The sequence below is a fragment of the Bos taurus genome, chromosome 22, assembly GCF_002263795.3.
Source record: "Bos taurus isolate L1 Dominette 01449 registration number 42190680 breed Hereford chromosome 22, ARS-UCD2.0, whole genome shotgun sequence".
Lineage (NCBI taxonomy): Eukaryota > Metazoa > Chordata > Mammalia > Artiodactyla > Bovidae > Bos > Bos taurus.
In genome coordinates, this window is record NC_037349.1 from 59,444,866 (window position 1) to 59,462,391 (window position 17,526).

Here is a 17,526-nt window from a genome sequence, read left to right on the forward strand (position 1 = left end):
GCAGGAGAGGAGAGGAGAGGGCACACAGGCAGGAGGAGAGGGTGCACGGGTGGGAGAGGAGAGGGCGCGCAAGCGGGAGAAGAGAGGAGGGGAGAGGGCACACGGGCAGGAGGAGAGCACGTGCGGGCGGGAGAGGAGAGGGTATGCGGGCGGGAGAGGAGAGGAGAGGGCACACGGGCAGGAGGCGAGGGCGTGCGGGCGGGAGAGGAGAGGAGAGGGGAGGGTGCACAGGCGGGAGAGGAGGGGGTGCGCGGGCGGGAGAGGAGAGCAGAGGAGAGGGCGCGCGGGCAGGAGGAGAGGGTACGCGGGCGGGAGAGGGGAGGGCGAGCGGTTGGGAGAGGAGAGGGTGTGCGGGCGGGAGAGGAGAGGAGAGAGGGCGCGCGGGCGGGAGGAGAGGGCGCGCGGGCGGGAGGAGAGGGCGCACGAGCAGGCAGATGCAATAACCCATTGGACATGTCCTAAGCTACAGACCCACGCCTGAGTCCTCATACATGAGGGTCACTGACAGCAAGCAAGGGACCTAACTGTGGCTGGCACAGTCCCCCAAGGCTGGCTCGACTCTGATTTACCGCTGCCCAGAAGCATCTCATTTAAGTACTTTTGAAAAGACCCCCCCCCCCAAAAAAAAAAAAAACCTACAATGGTTGGCATTTTTTAAAAAATAAGAACAGGTTATACAATAAAGCGTTTGAGCAAAACTTCAAACAAAAGCAGGCAAGTGCCTTTACTTTAGGGAGACCTCTCACTTGCCGTTTCCCCAGAATTATTACAAGTTGAAGCCTGTGCATGATTAAAGCGATGTTTATGGTGTTTTTATTATTGTTTTATTTCTTGAAAGAATGATAAATATTCAGTGTAAGCGGTACACTGGCTCTACGCACACTCAGGAAACACTCTACTTTCCTTTAACGAGGAAAATAAAACCAAGAGGGTCACGGCAGCGGCCGAGAGGACAGCAGGCAGGAGGGACCACGGCCCAGGGGGCCGCGTCTCCCCGCAGGGCCGGCCCGGGCCGGCAGGGCTGGGCGAGGGGCCCTACCGGCCTGGCACCCTCCCAGACGAGCCTTCTGTACCAGGAAACGGCTGAGGAGGAGGTGGGCACCGAGGCAGAGGCTTCGGCCGGGGCCGCAGCCCCGGGCGCCTGGCTTACCATGAGCCCTGGGCCTGCTGGCTGGGGGGTGCCAGGACGCAGGCCCACACTGGAGAGGCCGCAGCCCGCTCCGGTCCTATCCCCGGGCCCGGGGAGCAGGGTCCACACGGCCCTCTGAGGTCATCACCTGCATCAAAAGTCTACTAAGAAACCAGCCGCTTCTCTCTGGCTTTCTCCCGCTGCTTCGTTCACTGAACGGTTTCTGGAGCCTACTCTGCGCTGGGCCCTGGGTCGGGTGCTGAGAGCGCGGAGCCGGGCGGACGCAGTCTCTGCCCTCGAGGAGGTCCTTGCAGTGGGACCCATAGAAGAAACACACGTGGGGGCGCGTGGCCGGCTGCCTGGGGAACAGCCAGGAGCTTCCAGGAGAGACCCCTGCGGGCAGGGAGGGCACAGGTGAGGCCGGCCAGAGGCAGGGGTGGCAGAGGTAGTAGGGGAGGACCAAGTAGGACCTGCCTCACCCCAGGGATCAGCTTCCCAGCGGAGGCAAGGACAGGGGAGACGCCGCTGGGTCGTCTCAAATGGTGCCTCCTCTGTGGGGTTTGAATGAGACGTGAGTCCCCCTGCATGCAGACCCCATCTGGAGGAGTATGCTATCGAGATCTGAACTTCCTCTAAAGCCTTATCACTGAACAGGTTTCCACACCCCATGGGGACATCCGTTCCTCATCACACCAACGTGGCTCTCAGCGGACCCTCGGGCTCGGACACGCACCCCACTTCAGGGGCCTGCTAGACGTCCTGTCCCCACACAACCAGGAGAGGACCCACGTTCCCTGTGCGTGGACCCGCATGGATGCCCATGACAGCAGTGCCGAATGGCAAGGCGGCCTGCTGGCATGGGGCGCTCTCCACCATCCCCCTGGTCGTGGATGGGGGCCCTCGGGATCTGGGCTGTGACGGCAGTGGAGCAGAGGGCAGAGGGCCCTGCCCGTGGCCCGACCCGGGTCCCTGTTCCCTTCCTCACGGCCGGCACCTCCGACGGGTCCTATGACACAGCCCTGATGGTGGGTCGCCAGTGGACACGTCGCCAGTGGAGCCCCCAAGGCCGCGCCTTACTGGAGGGCCCCTGGCCGAGCGTGGTAGGTCCCGGGAGCCTAAGGGGCAGGGCCTGGGGTGTCAGCCGTGTGGTCTCGGTTCTCCTTCACTCCCCCTCAGATAATGGGCCCAGCTGGGGGTGGACACGGCGGCAGGGCCAGGCCGGGGTCTGGCAGGCTGCGGGCAGCCAGGAGGGGATGTGGCTGTTTATCTGCAGGGGCTGGGCTGTGCCGCCTGGGGAGTTCAGGCGGTCAGAGGCGTCCGAGGCGGTTAGGGAAGTCTGATGGGGATATTGTGGCCTCAGGGCAGAGCCATCCAGTTCGGAGCCGACCCTGCAGGACCCCAGAACCCCGGGCACGTGATGCTGAGCGGGGGCTCCCAGGGACACGGTCACAGTGCCCAGAGCCAGGCTTTGGCGCTAGCCAAGCGGCTTCAACTATTGTCTCCTGGGTCAAGGCCTTCCTCCAGGTCAGATGGGGTCACGGGGAGGAGTGGGAGAGCGGGGCTGGCCATCAGTGAGCACCGACCCACCTGCAGAGCCCCAAGGCTTGCATCTCCCACCAGCAGCCTGGACAGTGAGCTGTCTGAGATGCTACAGGAAGGGCCAGCCCGAGGCCCCAGCGTGCGGGAAGAGCTTCCTGACCTAAGGCCTGTCGTCTGAAATCCCCACTCACTCCTGGGACCACGGCGGGTCGCCCCAGGCTCGACCGTAGGAACAGTGGGAGCGCGTCCTCTTGTGCTTCTGGAGGCACGCGGCCGAGGCCCAGGTGTCGGCCGGGCTGAGGCCCTGGGGCCTCCGATGGGACGCCCCCCATTCCTCCTGGCTGCGGGCGCCCCTGGGCTTGGGCTGCAGTGCCGCAGTCTCAGCCCCCAGCGTCACACGCCCCCTCCCTACCAGGCGCGCCCCTGGGCTCGGGCTGCAGTGCCGCGGTCTCAGCGCCCAGCGTCACACGCCCCCTCCCTGAGAGTCCCTGTGTCGCTGGATGCTTGTCATCGGTGGAGAGCCCACCCTGCCCAGGGTGAGAGCCTCACATCTCTCCTGGAGGTTCTTGAGGGCACAGTGCTTGTTGGGGCACAAGCCACCCACGCCCGCCCACCCTCTGGCCCCAAATGCCACACCAGCTCGTGTGCAAAACGCTGTCACCCCTCCCAGTATCCGGATCCTCACCCCATTACAGCCTTAACTCTAACGAGCTCAAAACTCCCCTCTCAACACTAGCTCATGTCTTGCCATCTAAGCCCCCAAACCAGGTCTGAGTGGTCTGGGGTGCTTTGTTCCGGGCAAGACACCTCGCTGTGTGGACAAGCCATTGGCTCTCACACGCAGGCACATGCAGAATGTGGAAGCTCAGAGGTCATGGTCCCGGCAAGTCTGAAACCCAGCACAACAAATCCCAGGGGCCGCCCGGGCCTGCCCTGCAGATGAGCCTCTGGGCCCACAGAAGCCCCAAGGGCCGCATCCCTGGCCCCGGACCCGGCCGAGATGCGTTCTCGGACACGCCACTGCCCTCCCCTCGCCTTGTCTGAGGACTGGAGACCCTCCCTGGGCCCGGAACGCCAGGGGGCCTCGCAGGTTCTCACTAGCCCATGTTCCCCATGGACAAGAGGAGGGGCGGCCTACCCATGTTTCCTTTCCAGGAAACAAAGGCCCCCGAGAGGAGGGATCAGGGCCACTGGACACCGGGCCGGAAGGGACCAGGAGGAGGGGTGGCGGGGACCCCCCGCTGCCATCCCAGATCTCCACGGGGGACGCAGCGCCAGGGCTGACGCTAGGAACGCGCCATCATCCCAGTGTCCCCAGACTCTCCTGCCCTGAGCAGCCGCGGTCTGATTGCGTTTAACGTGAAATCCCTGCGGCGAGGCACAAGGGACTCGGGAATGAGCGCGCACGCGTCCTTGTCACCCTGACTCGGGGGCTTGCAGAAAGCGGAGGGGCTCTGCCCGGCGCCTCACTCAGGGCCCGTGCTCCCAGGGGCCTCCCACCTTCACCGAGAACCCCTGCCCGCGAGGCTCCAGTCAGCAGCGCTGCTCTGAGCACCGAGGTGAGCCCTGGTTCCAGGCTGCAGGCGGGACGGACAGAGGGAAGACGGGGCACCCGGCCCGGCAGCGGGGGCTGGCCCCTCCCTACTGCTCGAGAGGGGCCCAGAGGACGTGGGGCGAGGCCAGACTGACCTTGAGGGCCGGGATCTCCACGCTGTCGCCGAGGCTGACGGAGCCCGAGAGGATGGTCCCCGTCATCACGGTGCCCTGGCCTTTGATGGAGAAGCAGTGGTCCACGGACATGAGGAACGGCCCCGAGGGGTCCCTCGTTGGGATGGAGATCTGGGACGTCAGGAGCTGGAAAGACAGGCTTGTGCCACACGCTGGTGGGCAGGGCGATACCTCCGCCCTCCTGGAGACCGCCTGACCCTTTCTACTTTGCCCCTCCCTGACTTCACTAGAGAAGACACTGTCAAGAGCTGTCTGGCACTGAACGGTCCAGAGTCCTGGTCTTGTGGTAACGACTCTTTTGGAAAAAGACCAGAGTGTGTGAGCAGGCCTGGCCCGGAGGCTTCTGACAGGGACACACGGACACATCCGCAGCAGAAACCACCACCCCAGCTTCCCAGACCAGTGCGATCTGGAGCTGGTGACGAAAAAGTCACCAAAGCTTCACCCAGAAACAGGTTTGCTAAGTCAGCGAAGTCTGCCCTGCATAATCACAGAAACAGAGGCCGCGTGCGTGGCCACACCTGACCCAGGTCTGCAGACCCAGGGCAAGTGGGCCCCGGAGCCAACCCCGCCGGCCAACCTAGGTCTGCACCCCAGCTCCACCTCCTGCTCAGTGTGCGAGCCTGGGCAAGTCACTTAACCCCTCTGAGCCCCAGGCTCTTTTCTGCCAAAATGCGGATCAATACCTGAAGCCTCCCAAGGTTCGTTAATAATCACGTGACTGCGAATGTTCACAATCACGTATGAGAAGAGCTCAGTGCGGCTCCCGGAACATGACAACCAACCTCCCCACCAGAAGCACTCTAACGGGATGCTGTCCCGGCCCTGCAGGGTGGGGGCCTGTGCTGCGGGTGGAGACCCCGGTTCTGCTTGGGTTTAACCCTGTGAGGAAGGGCAGGGAGGCGGAGCCCCGCGTGGGTGCAGCTGACGTACCTCAATGAGCTCCGGGATGCCCTGCGGAGCTTCCGTTTCGGGGGCGTCCGGTCCCCCAGGCTTGGCCGCAACAGGTATGACAGGTGCGCCGCGGAACCTGGAACAGAGACAGGCCCGCCGAGGTCACCGAGCATGTCCGGGGCCGCCGGAGGGCCAAGCGCGACGGAGGCCTCCGTGCCTGCCCTGCCGGAGGGACCGCGGGGTGGCCGGCCGTCACACTCCCGCCCGGTGACCCCATGTGGAGGCCCGAAGGAGCAACTGGTGCTGAGCCACAGACGTTAGAGGGGCCCTGGGTTTAAGCTGCTTGCTGAGCCCTCCTGAGGAGGCGCAGTGAGGCCAGGCCCGGTCCCTGAGTAAAGACCCCCGGGGAAGACCACCGGACCCTGCCCAGCCTCCTGCAGGGACTCAGGACGTGCCGGGCGCCCGCAGGCCGCCCCACAGCCTCTGCCACCCGAGCCCGGCCACTTTAAGCAAAGATTCCCATGCAGTGGACGCTGACATCGTCCACTGGAAAACAAACACAAAACACAGAAGAGAGACGACACTCAGCGTGCGCTCCCATCACGTGCTGGGCTCATCACCGTGATCCGGTCTCCAGCCTCAGTCTCCCCGTGCGTTGCCAAGGAACTACTTTCCATATTTTGGTTCTGTTAGTCACACAACTTCATATCCTTCTAGTTTATTTGCCAGTATATTAGAAAGACTTTTCTGTTGAAAAATAACAATAGGCTCATTTGACTAAGCCAAGAATACGACACGGACGCTCTCATTGAAACCCCAGAAAATGAGGACGAAAGTGTCACCATCTTACAGACGCGAAGGAACGGCTCAGAAGGCGAGTTAGTCTGCCCTGAACCCCACCATCAGCGGCAGCAGGCTGCAGGCGGCGCCTCCAGAGCTTGGGCTCGTGACCCGGGCCGCCTCTGCCCTTGAACAGTTGCATCACTGCGGGGCCCGGGATGCACACGCTGTCCCCACGAGTGGGACTCATCCAGGACATTTCAGAGTCTTCACTGTTACAACAACTCTGAGATAAGCATGCTGGCGGATGTGCCTTGATTTGGGCGCATTCACGAGGTGTATGTCAAAGACTCAACAAACCAAAAAACCAGCCGAGTGTGGAGTGAAGACTGTCAAAGAGGCTGCTCATAAAAGCACTGGAAACGCGATCAGAACCAGCCTTCTCAGAGCCCTGCAGATCGACAGAGACCCGAAGCCGCCCACAGAAGGTTCAGTCAGCAGAAAGGGCCAGAGCTCAGCACGAGCTCCTCGGCAAGGGGACCACGGTGGCGCTGTGACCTGCCTCGTTCCCACGCGCCTTCCTCGCCCCTGCAGGAGCCTCAAGCTCTCGACTCTCGGTCAGAGTGGAAACCGACAACCTGGCGGCCGCTGCGAGCAGCAGCTTGCCTGTGCCCCTCAGAGCCCCTTCCCAGAGAAACGGTGTCATTTCTCCTATTTGGCGGCTCCTGGGGAAGCCAGCTCTCAGCCCGAAGCGGGGCGCAGGCCCGGCTCTCAGCCTGAAGCGGGATGCGGGCCTGTCTCACACACACCTCGGCCCGTGCTCCGCCAGCCCCAGGCCCAGGGCCGCAGAGCGGGGGAACGCAGGCGCTGAGAATTCCAGCGATTAACCATAAAGCTTTCGGAAATTCAATTACTGTTTATCCAAACCCTTTTGGGCAACGCACTGGAACAGAACGCAACGGCATGTTGGGCTGGTGTCTGGCCGTTTCCCAGGCTCCCGAGGACCTGGCCTGCTGGTCTGCTGAGCTCCCCGAGTGTCCTGGTTGCTGGCTCCCGGGGCACAGGTGGCCCCCTTGCCCAGTTCAGAGCTTGGCTGCTGTCTGGGCTCTAGGGACACAGGGGTGCTGGCCAGACACGGCAGCAAGAGCCCAGAGCACAGCCCCTCCGCCCAGCAGCGCGGGCTGCGGGTGGGGTGGAGAGGGCGCCTCCTCTTCGCAGGCGCCCCGCCCCCGCCGCTGTGGGTCCTCACCGTGTGAGCCGGGCCCAGAGCTGCTGACTGCGCACAGGCTGGCCTTCGTCAGCGCGCAAGACCCGCCTCAGATCAGCTAAGAGCACCCACGGGAGTCTGTGTGTGTGTGTGATGCATGTAAAAGCCGTGCCCAGCGGGCTCCGAGCTTTGGGTCTGGAACAGCAGAACACAAAGTAACGGCAGTAAGGCCACGAGCGACACTTATGATTCCTTACCGTGCTCACAAGTCAAGCCAGACACAAAGCCGGGGGTGACTGTGAGCAGCTGGCTGCGAGGGAAGCCCCAGCCGAGTGCACAGCAGGTGCTCCGCACGTGACGGCTCGTCACGAAGCCCCTGGACGTCCGGACCCCACGTCCAAGGCTCCCTGACAACAAACACGCCGAGGCCAGGCCTATCAGCTCGCGCTCCACAGAGGAAGAAACACGGAGGCCAGGAGAGAAGGCCAGCGCCGGAGACCACGTCAGCTGCGAGTGGGCGTGCGGCACGCGCCGTGCAGGGCGCCCCAGGCCGAGGGAAGGGGCGCTGTAAGCAGACAGCTTGGTTAGAACAGAAACAGGAGGGAACCAGAGCAGGTCTGGGAGAAAGAGTCCCCAGGATGCTGTCAGACGGCAACCTCCGTGGAGAAACAAACAGAGCAGCCTAGAACACCGCACAGCGTCGCTGTGATAACAGCCACCGCAGACTCGTGCGTGTGGGGGAGACAGACAGGGCCTGCGGGAAGAGCGCCATGACGTGATGCGTTGGAAGATACGGCTACATTGTTACCTTCTATTTTTATTTCTGTTAACACTGATAAATGCTTATGCAAGAGTAAATTTAAATGCTTTCAGAGATAAAGAAATCACAAAGAAAAATAATCAAAGAGCTTGACTACATAAAAATTAGAAACTTCTGCCATTTAAAAAAATAAAATGGAAAGACAGCAAATGCTAAAGACTTACTTATAGGAAATGTGACAGGCAAAGGGTTAATTAATGACACCCTTATTGATATTAAACACTCCTGAAAATCAAAAAGTAAGCATTAAAATCGCAAGAGGCAAGCAGACAAAACACACAGGCATAAGTTAAACACAAAACCACAACATTTACATACATAAGGAAAGGTGCTCAGTCTTACCAGTAATTAAAGAATCACATATCATTATAACAAGAGTGAAGCAACATTCCATCTTAGAGTTTTCAAATCTATCTTTAAATTAGACACTAGAGTTCGCCTGTGAGAAATGTCAGCGCGCCCAGAGATGCGCAAAGGGCTCAGAAGGGCTCCTGCCCTGTGACCCGGTACTCTCTCGAGAGAAAAAAGAGAGCACAGCTGAATGCTGGTCAAAGATGTTCATCAGGGATTATTTATTTACAGGAAAGAAAACTTAAGCCGTTCCCAAGGGTCAGCAACAGAGTTATGGTCACACGAAGAACTGCTCTATAAAATGTTAAGTAACAAAAGCACAAGTCAGAAAGGTAAATACCTCAGGACCACAGCTGTGTGCTTACAGGGGGAGAACCGAATTCAGCAAAGTTGCACAGTACGAAGTCAACACACAAAAATCACCTGTGTTTCTATATACTAGCCAAAACAATCTGAAGTGGAAATTAAGACAGCAATTCCATTTATAACAGCATCTAAAGGAATGAACTATTTAGGAATAAAGCTAACCAAGGACATGAAAGGCTTGTCCACCAAAAACAACAGAACTTGGATACGAGTCTAAATAAAGAGAAGACATTCGTGTCAACGAACTGGAAGACTTACTCCTGTTAAGGCGTCCATTCTACCTAAAACCATCTGCAGATTCAATACAGTCCCTGTTACAATTGCAACCACCATTCTGTGCTGAAATGGAAAAGGAGATCCTCAAATTCAGATGGGAATTGCAAGGAGACCCCAAAGTCAAAACAATCTTGAAACAGCAGCAGAAAGTTGGAGGGCTTAGCCTCCTGATGCAAGCTTTCCACACGGGGGCGGGGACTGAGGCGGGGACAGCGCTGGCCGGGACAGACAGGGGCCTGTGGAGCCACACGTGAAAGGACAGAAGGGAAACACACGCTGCCGGGAACGCTGGGCGTCTGCAAAGGAATGGAGGCGAGCCTTTAACTAGACCACACCTAAGAGATAGCCGACATCCGAGGACAGACCTGTACTTAAGAACGAACACAATAAAATTCTCAGGCAAAAGAAAACTGGGAAAATCTTTGTGACATCAAATGTGGCAACGATTTCATGGATATGATACCAGAAGCTCAGGCAAAAAAGATCAAGCAAGAAAGAAACTGGATTTCATCAAAATGAAAAACTTTTGTGCATCAAGGAATACTATTAAGAAAGTAAAAGACAGCCTACAGAATGGAAGAAAACATTTACAAGTCTGACATGGGCTCAGCCTTCAGAATATGTAAAGAACTCCTCCAGCTCAAGGACCAAACCCCTGATTAAAAAACGGGCAAAGGATCTGATGGCCGTTTCTCCAAAGAAGACGGACAACAGCCAACACACACGTGAGTCTCCACAGCAGTCACCAGGGAAGGCAAACCAAGACCAGCGAGGCGCCACATCACACCTCCTGGCGTGGCTGCAGAGACTGGAGCCTCACGCAGCTCGTGGGAGACGGCGCAGCGGCCCCCAGAGGGCCACCGAGAGAAGGCACCCCATGCAAGCCAGGCCGCCCCAGGCTCACACCCCACGGTCCTAGCAGCGCCACTGCCCACAGCCAAGAGGAGACAACACGCGTCCATCAGGAGAGGAACGGATAGGCAAGACACGGCCTAAGCCCTGAGAAATAAGGACTGCGAGTCTGACTCATGCCCCAGCGCGGGCGGACCTGGGGCCCTGTGCTCACTGAAGCGGGGCAGGCAGAAGGCCACATGCGGCCTGATTCCACTTCCATGAGGTCCCAGAACAGTCAGGCTCCCAGAGACAGAGGCAGAGCAGAGGCCAGCAGGGCCCGGGGGACAGAGGCGAGCAGTGACCAGTCAGTGGGACAGGGTTTATGGGGACCATGAAGCAGGCAGCGGTGACGGGGCCCAGCTCTGTGAAGGCGTTCAACGCCGCAACCGTGCGTTTACAGATGGATAAACGCACAAATGTGCCATGCACATCTTACTGCACCTTCTGAATGTGGAAGACGGTGGGGTGATGCAGGGCGCAGTTAGAGGACAGGAACGGGGTGAAACACATTAGCAGCCGCTGCTCTTGAGAAATCTTCTGGGGGCTTCACTTTACAAGATAACAACTTTCCTCTATTTTCCAAAGTTTCTTTCAGTTACTCTTTGGATAGGAAAAATAAAGCACCGTGTTTTTACCACTTTCTAGGTTTTGATACATACATGGTTGGCTGTCCATATTTTTCCTTTCTAGACAGAAAGCTGCTTCATGTGTGCAACAGCTGTTACAGAGGATCTACCTAACAAGGGACCTTAAGGAAAGGAAAAGTGAAAGTGAAAGTCACTCAGCCGTGTCCGACTCGTTGCAACCCCATGGGGTCCATGGGATTCTCCAGGCCAGAATACTGGAGTGGGTAGCCGTTCCCTTCTCCAGGGGATCTTCCCAACCCAGGGATCGAACCCAGGTCTCCCACATCACGGGCGGATTCTTCACCAGCTGAGCCACCAGGGAAGCCCTACGACCCCTGAGAAGGACTGAAGGGAGCTCTCAGCTGCGTGGAGGTAACAGCTCAGTTCTTCCCACGAGATGGTTGCCCTGGGAGGCGCACCCGAGCCTCTCCAACCCCAGGCGCTGCGCGAGGAGAGCTGAGGTGTCAGCGGCCCTTCAGAGGCCAGTCTCCTCTGCATGTGCAATAAAGGCTGTGACTGACCTTCACCCAATAAATTAAAATAGGAAGGGTAATTGAAAGGTGTACGTGAGAATTTTCCTTAAATTTACCTAATCTAAATGGTTGGTATTAATTGACCCTTAGCAGCATCCTAAGCACCTCCCAGAAGGCCTCGTTTATAACCAACGATGCGGACACTGTACAGGAGCCCCAGGACCTGGTCTCCCCTTTCTGACAAGTAAATAAAACGGCAGGGAGATCAAATAACTCACTAGAAAGAAGATACAACTTTTTATCTTCCTTTTTACAGTCTCACATCCACTTCCGCTGGGAATAACAAAGTCTGAATTCTTATGCAACACTTATCTAACTGTGTCGATTTTATCGGATTGATGAATTTTGCAACAAAAGGCAGCGCTGGGAAATCTTTTATGACACATTTGGCCCATTCTCGGGGCTGAAGCTTTAATTTAACCAACCGGAGAATTCTGAGCGAGAGCTGCAGGTGTTAGAGCCGAGAAAAGCACCGTAGAGGGGAGAGCATATCCGTCTCTGTGACGGGGAGACAAAACCGCTCCCACTGTGCGCCCCCAGGCGGGAGGAGCAGCGGCTGAGGCTGACGGGGTCGGGGGCCGTGGGGCAGGCGGCGGCCGCGGGTCCATCCTGATCAGAGGGCGCTGGCCGCGAGGGGGCCGAGGACAGCCGGGCGTGCAGACACCCGCGCTCCGTGGGCGTCTTCTGCTCCCGCCTCCGTGGCCGCCGAGCACCCAGGGGCTTTCTGCCCCCGGACCCTGAGACCAGCAGCCGGCGCGGGGCGAGGCCATCGGCCCCTGCTCAGGCCGCCTGGCCGCCCTCTCCCAGGGCTCTCCACTGTCTCTGGGACCCTCCCCACCACAGCCTGCCTCTCTCAGGTACTCCCCTGCACAAAAGTCAACGACTCCCCACTTCCCACAGGACAGAATCGTAAACCCCTTGGCATGAAATACTCCATAGGGCCCTGTGATCCAGCCTTTGTCCATCACCCCTCCATCCACCTGTCCGTCTGTCCATCCAACTCTGTAAGCCTCTGTGTCGGTTATGTCCAGCCATCACCCAAACTTGCCCCCCTTCCAATAACCAGGTCTCAGCTGAGTAGGCAGTGAGCAGGCAGGACTGAGTCCTCACCCACAGGGTCTCAGGTTGGTGGCAGGGGGGAGGGGGGCCTTGGGGCCCTTTCAGGCCGTGTGATCCCTGGACTCTCTCTCGTGGGCCGGTGCCCGGCTCTGACCGCTGCCCCAGGACACAGCCGCAGCGGCGGGCCAGCAAGACGAGGCGGCCTGGGGCCCCACACAGGGCACTGACAGAGCCACCCGCCGCGCCCGTCAGGAAGCCTCTGCGCGGGCTCCTCGTCCTCTGGCACAAGCACCGCAGCCTCTACCCCGGACGGCAGCCAGCGCCCCGGCACCCCTCGTCGGCAGACCTACTTGGTGCTCTCCAGGGTCTTCTGCATCTTCTTGGTCATCCTGTCGATCGCCGCCTGTTTCTTCCCTTCGGGCAGGAGGTCGGTCTTGTTCAGCACCACGACCAGCTTCTGGCAGGCAATCTGCCCGATCACGAGGCACTCGGCCGACTGGGTCTGCATCCCCTTGGTCACGTCGATGACCAGCATCATCAGATCGATGATCTGGGCCCCTGGGGGAAGAGAGGACGAGGTCAGAGGGGCAGGGGCGGCTGAGGTGGCGAGTGGCGACCGCAGCCCCAAGAGCTGGGTGCGGGGTCACCTGACCGGGAACGCTGGCCCCTCCCGGCTCTATAACTGGGTCCTCATCTCTAAACGGGCAGCCAGGCAGGCTCGCTGGGCACTCCAGGAGCCTGTTTGCACAGCGGCCTGGCAGCTGGAGGACTTGCTCCCGGCCGCCCTTTGGCTGTGGGCAGTGTGATTTTGTCAACCCACCAGGTGAAAACCAGAACCTCCACGCAGCCTCAAGTTGCTTATTCCTGATGCTGGTGCGCAGGGCCTCTACCTCCAACGCGAGCTGCTTGCCTTCCACGGCTCTGCCCTGCCTGCTGTCTGACGGCCCCGCAGCCTCCAGCCTCCGAGCTGGGCCGTGGACCCCCACCATCCTGTGGGGTCTCTGCCCCGGCCCCTGCCCAGCCTCTCTGAGCCCTGGCTCTGAGTCTGCCGTCACTGGGACCCAACTGACAGCCAGACTAGGGCTGCAGCGCCCCTGCCTCCCACACCGTCCCGGCCTTCTTTCCCTGCCTGTTTCCCCAGGACACTCAGCGCCTCTGCTAGGTGTGCACTGGCACTGCCTGGTCGCCCCCTCGGGGAGGGTGGGACATGGATGGACACTGTTTCCCCTTCAGATTGGATTCTTACTCTGTTGCCAAGTTAAAGACAGTTTAACCCTGCTGAGCCCAGAGGAGGGGCTGGGGGCATCTGCAAGGGCCGGGCTGACACTGTTTCCTCTTTGTTGCCGATTTAGAGAGACGCTGTAAACACTGAGAAGCTATCCTGGGTGGGGAAGTCGCATTCCAGGCCTCTCTCCTGAATCACCTTTAGCTTTTATGAATCTTTCCTCTCCATGCAGAAATGTTCCCCTTTTATGTGGAAATGGTCAGTCTTTCCTTTTTCCCCTTTTGTTTCTGCGCTTCGTATGTCACCTGGGTATTTTTTACTTTTAAGACTATATGTATTTTTCATGTGTTTTCTTCCAGTCCTTTTACAGCTTTAAACGTTTATGCTTCAGAGACTTCACTGGCAGTCCAGCGGTTAAGAAGCCACCCTGCAGTGCAGGCAGCGTGGGCTCGGTCCCTAGTTGGGGGACTCAGATCCCACGTGCCGCAGAGCCACTGAGCCCGAGTGCCGCAACCAGAGGGCCGCATGCTGCAACGGAAGGGCCACCAAGACCTCAAAGACACGGCCGAGATCGACGCAGCCAAACGTGCATGCACACATGCTTACAAGTGTGCCTCAGACTGACCCAGGAAGTCATCCTGGCCTAAAACGAAGGTGGAGACCTAACCTGAGTGTTATCTGGACGGCGACCCATCGTCCCCGCGTCACAGTGACATGCTCTCTCTCCTTTGCAGACCCGGACAGTGAGACTCGGAGAGGAGAGGCACACACGGGGACCCTGCAGCCGGGACCCGCGCCCCCGGCGGCCTGCCCCCAGCCCCGCGGGTGCCGTGTCGTGAGGCTCCCGCATCTGCTGGCTCCCGGCTCTTCCTCCTCTTGGCAGGGGCCCAGCACCTCTCTTTGTCTGCTGTCTCGTCCTCAGCTGTTTATTTTTCTCTCGTCTCCGACACGGCTGGCTTTGTTGTTCCTCCTGTTCCTCCTCTGCTGACATGGCCGTGTCGTCCTCCCGGGCTCTTCAGGGGGTGGTGAGTGAGTGGCCCCGCGCCCCCAGGGACGGTGCTCAGCCCAGGTCGTCCCGAGGACGCTGGCAGCTTGCCACTGCTCCCTGTCCTCTCCCGGTCCTCTTGGCTTCCTCGGAGAAGCCTGGCCCACCTGCTCTCCGGGACGCTGCAGGGGCCCAGAGACTCAGGAATGCAGGCCCTGGCCAGCAGGCAGCTGGTGATGGAAAGAGTGGACGTTTGGACTCAGACAGCTGCGAGCTCGAGCCGTGGCTCTGCTTCCTGGTGTCCTGTGCCCGGACCTCCGCCTCCCGCCTGTGGGAAGGGGGTCTCCTCCTTGCGGGGCTGAGCTGAGGGTCAGAGCTGGCGCATAGCAGGCAGGACTCACAGGTGCACGTGCGGTCAGGAGCCGGGCCGCCAGCACAGACGCCAGGCTGGGGCAACTGGCAGCCATGGGCCCAGCTGTACGGCTCCTCGGCTGCATCAGAGGTAGGCCCGGGGTGGTCACAACCGCTGACTCCCAAAGATTCTACCCCACCCTCCTCAGGCCGAGTGTGGGCAGTCCGTGTGGGCTGAGCAGCGTCCTTCCCCGGGGGTCTGTGCCTGGGGCCGGCGGCCGCTCCGGGGCTCCTGAGGGTCCGGCGGCACGGTGGGTCTACCGGACGCAGGGTCAGCGCGTAACTGACAGGATCTGTTTGGACCGCTGTGGCCCCTCGCTGGGCAGGATGTGTGTGTGTGTGTGTGTGTGTGTGCGCGCGCAGGAAGGAGCCCCCTTTGCAGGCCAGGTTCAAACAGTCCAGATCTCCTGCCCACCGGGGCATACACTGCTCCCAGCCACGGGCTGGCACTCACCAGGGGCCCTGTGAAGGGTCTCCCAGACGCTGCTCAGAACCATTCCACGTGGCTGGGACTCTTCTCCCTTGCCCGCCATGGAAGAACCATCCCAGCAGTGCATGTCCTAGGGTTCCTGCGCCTGAGGCACTTCCCACGGCCCCTCACAAGGCACCTTCTGCAACCTCGCTGCCATCCAGTGACTCCACCCGAGGCTCCCTGTGCGCAGAGGCACTCGCTGTGCTGGGAAACGCTCCTGATGGCGGCAGGATGCTGGCTTCCACTGCAGTTTTACACCGTGGATTGTTGGGCACCTACAGCCTTTCTTGAATATTTAACATCACCAGTTAAAGTTTTTTCTTTGTTTTCAATTCAATATTACTTCTTATTTAGGATGCCCATAGCTTTTGATTAAAACTCAAACTTGGGTTAATGATCTGGTTTTGCTAAAATGGTTAACATTTTATATTCAGTTTCTCCCATTGAAAACCTCCCCCCCGCAAACAACATTACCCCCTCTTCGTCCCAGAAGGAAAATTTCATCTCACAGAAAACATGTTAAATGCTGATCTTTGTTTTTCCTTACTTTTATTTCCGAAACGATTAAGATATATAATCTATGGAATTGGAAATTGTGATTTTTCAAAGTACTGAGAGACTTCAGCCCTGCTCTAATTGCTCTGCAAACCTTTGAAGGACTCTGCAGTCGCAGCAGCAGATGGGAAGCGCTGATAGGCTGACTAACATAGAGGGGCACTTGTGAGCGGCTAGGGGGACTGGTGCTCCCCACCCACTCGCTCCTTCTGGCCCTGCAGACTCAGAGTGATTTCCTACCCTAGGTTCATGGGAATCGGAAAGGACACTGTTTGCTTCATTCTGTGGAAATACTGGGGATTGAGAGAAAGACAAGACGGGTCAGTTATGTCACTTCCCGTCCCCGGATCAAAGTGCGGGGAAGAAACAGAGTGACCGGGGCTGGTGCCAGGCGCGGGTGGCTCCTGGCTCTGACCCGGCTTCCAGCGGGGCCCCTCGAGCCGCTGTGACCCCGGGACCCCTCAGAAGGCCCTGGTGTTGGCCGTGCCGAGCGCCTACTGCGGAGGCGGTGTGCGGCGCCGGAGGGAGGCTGCGGACGAAGCTGAGCGTCCGGGTCCCATCTGCAACAGCCCTTCTGGGCCTGGCAGTCTCCTCTCCCATCCCAGGAGGCAGCAGAGGCGGCTGGGCGGGGGTGGACAACTCGAGCCTCCCCTCGCAGCCCCAGCCATGGCAAGGCACTCGGCGGCTCTGCAGACAGCAGGGAGCAGACCCTCACCGTCAGGACCACACTCCTGGTCAACCAAGGGGAGGCTGGGGAGGCCGCCGTCTGCCCACTCAGGCCCACAGACTGATTAAGCTCTGCCCCAGCTCAAGCCTGTGCTGAAGGCTGTGAACACAGACGGAAAACCAGGCCCCAGTCTGTGAGCCGCAGCGCAGGAGGGAGGGGCTGGGCAGGGGAGCAGGACTCACAGTGGAGGCAGGGCGGGAGGCGGGAGAGACGCCTGGGGCCGCCTCGACTCTGGGGTCCAGTGGGGGCGGGGGGAGAGACGCCCGGGGCCGCCCCGACTCTGGGGTCCAGTGGGGGTGGGGGGAGGAAACACGGGCCGCCTCAATTCTGGGGTGCAGTGGGGCGGGGGGGAACCACAGGGCCGCCCCGATTCTGGGGTCCAGTGCGGGCGGGGGGCGGGGAACACGGGGCTGCCCTGATTTTGGAATCCAGTGCAGATGTGGGGAGAGATGCCATGGGGCTGCCCCGACTCTGGGCTCCAGTGGGGGCAGGGGGGCTCCAGTGAGGGTGGGGGGGAACCACGGGGCTGCTCTGATTCTGGGGTCCAGGCAGGAGAGGACTGTGGGGGAGGCAGCTGGACTGGGGCTGGTCCCTGTTCAGAAGGACAGGCCGTGTGGTTGACGGGATCTTAAATGGAAGCATGAAAGCCTCTTTAAGAGAGTCTTTGAGGGTAGACCTTTAAGAGAACTTCTAGAGGCGGGGCTGATAAAGATGGGGCACAGAGGGAGGTCTGGAGAGCAGGCGAGCCTGCGTCAGGGGGGCGTCCGAGTCACCCGGTGCCCCACCCACAGACACTGCCACCAGTACTGGGACTTACGTGTGTTTAAAGCCAGTCCTTTTTTTGGAACTCAAATGCACTTATATTAAATACAACTTTACATGACTGCCCTGGTGCTTCCCTGGTGGCCAGAGGGTAAAGCATCTGCCTGTAATGCGGGAGACCCGGGTT

General features: G+C 59.5%; 1 protein-coding gene across 8 annotated transcripts in view; it reads right to left on the reverse strand.

The window, feature by feature from the left end:
* The window catches only part of EEFSEC (eukaryotic elongation factor, selenocysteine-tRNA specific), a 115,958-nt gene that overhangs the window by 51,997 nt on the left and 46,435 nt on the right, over positions 1–17,526 (reverse strand). For all 8 annotated transcript variants that reach the window (XM_059879748.1, XM_059879747.1, XM_059879749.1 and 5 more), the window contains 3 exons: positions 12,553–12,760; positions 5,330–5,426; positions 4,358–4,522 (listed from right to left, as the gene is read on the reverse strand). In XM_059879748.1, the coding sequence (XP_059735731.1) occupies positions 4,358–4,522; positions 5,330–5,426; positions 12,553–12,760 (470 nt within the window). The remainder of the gene's footprint in view (positions 1–4,357; positions 4,523–5,329; positions 5,427–12,552; positions 12,761–17,526) is intronic.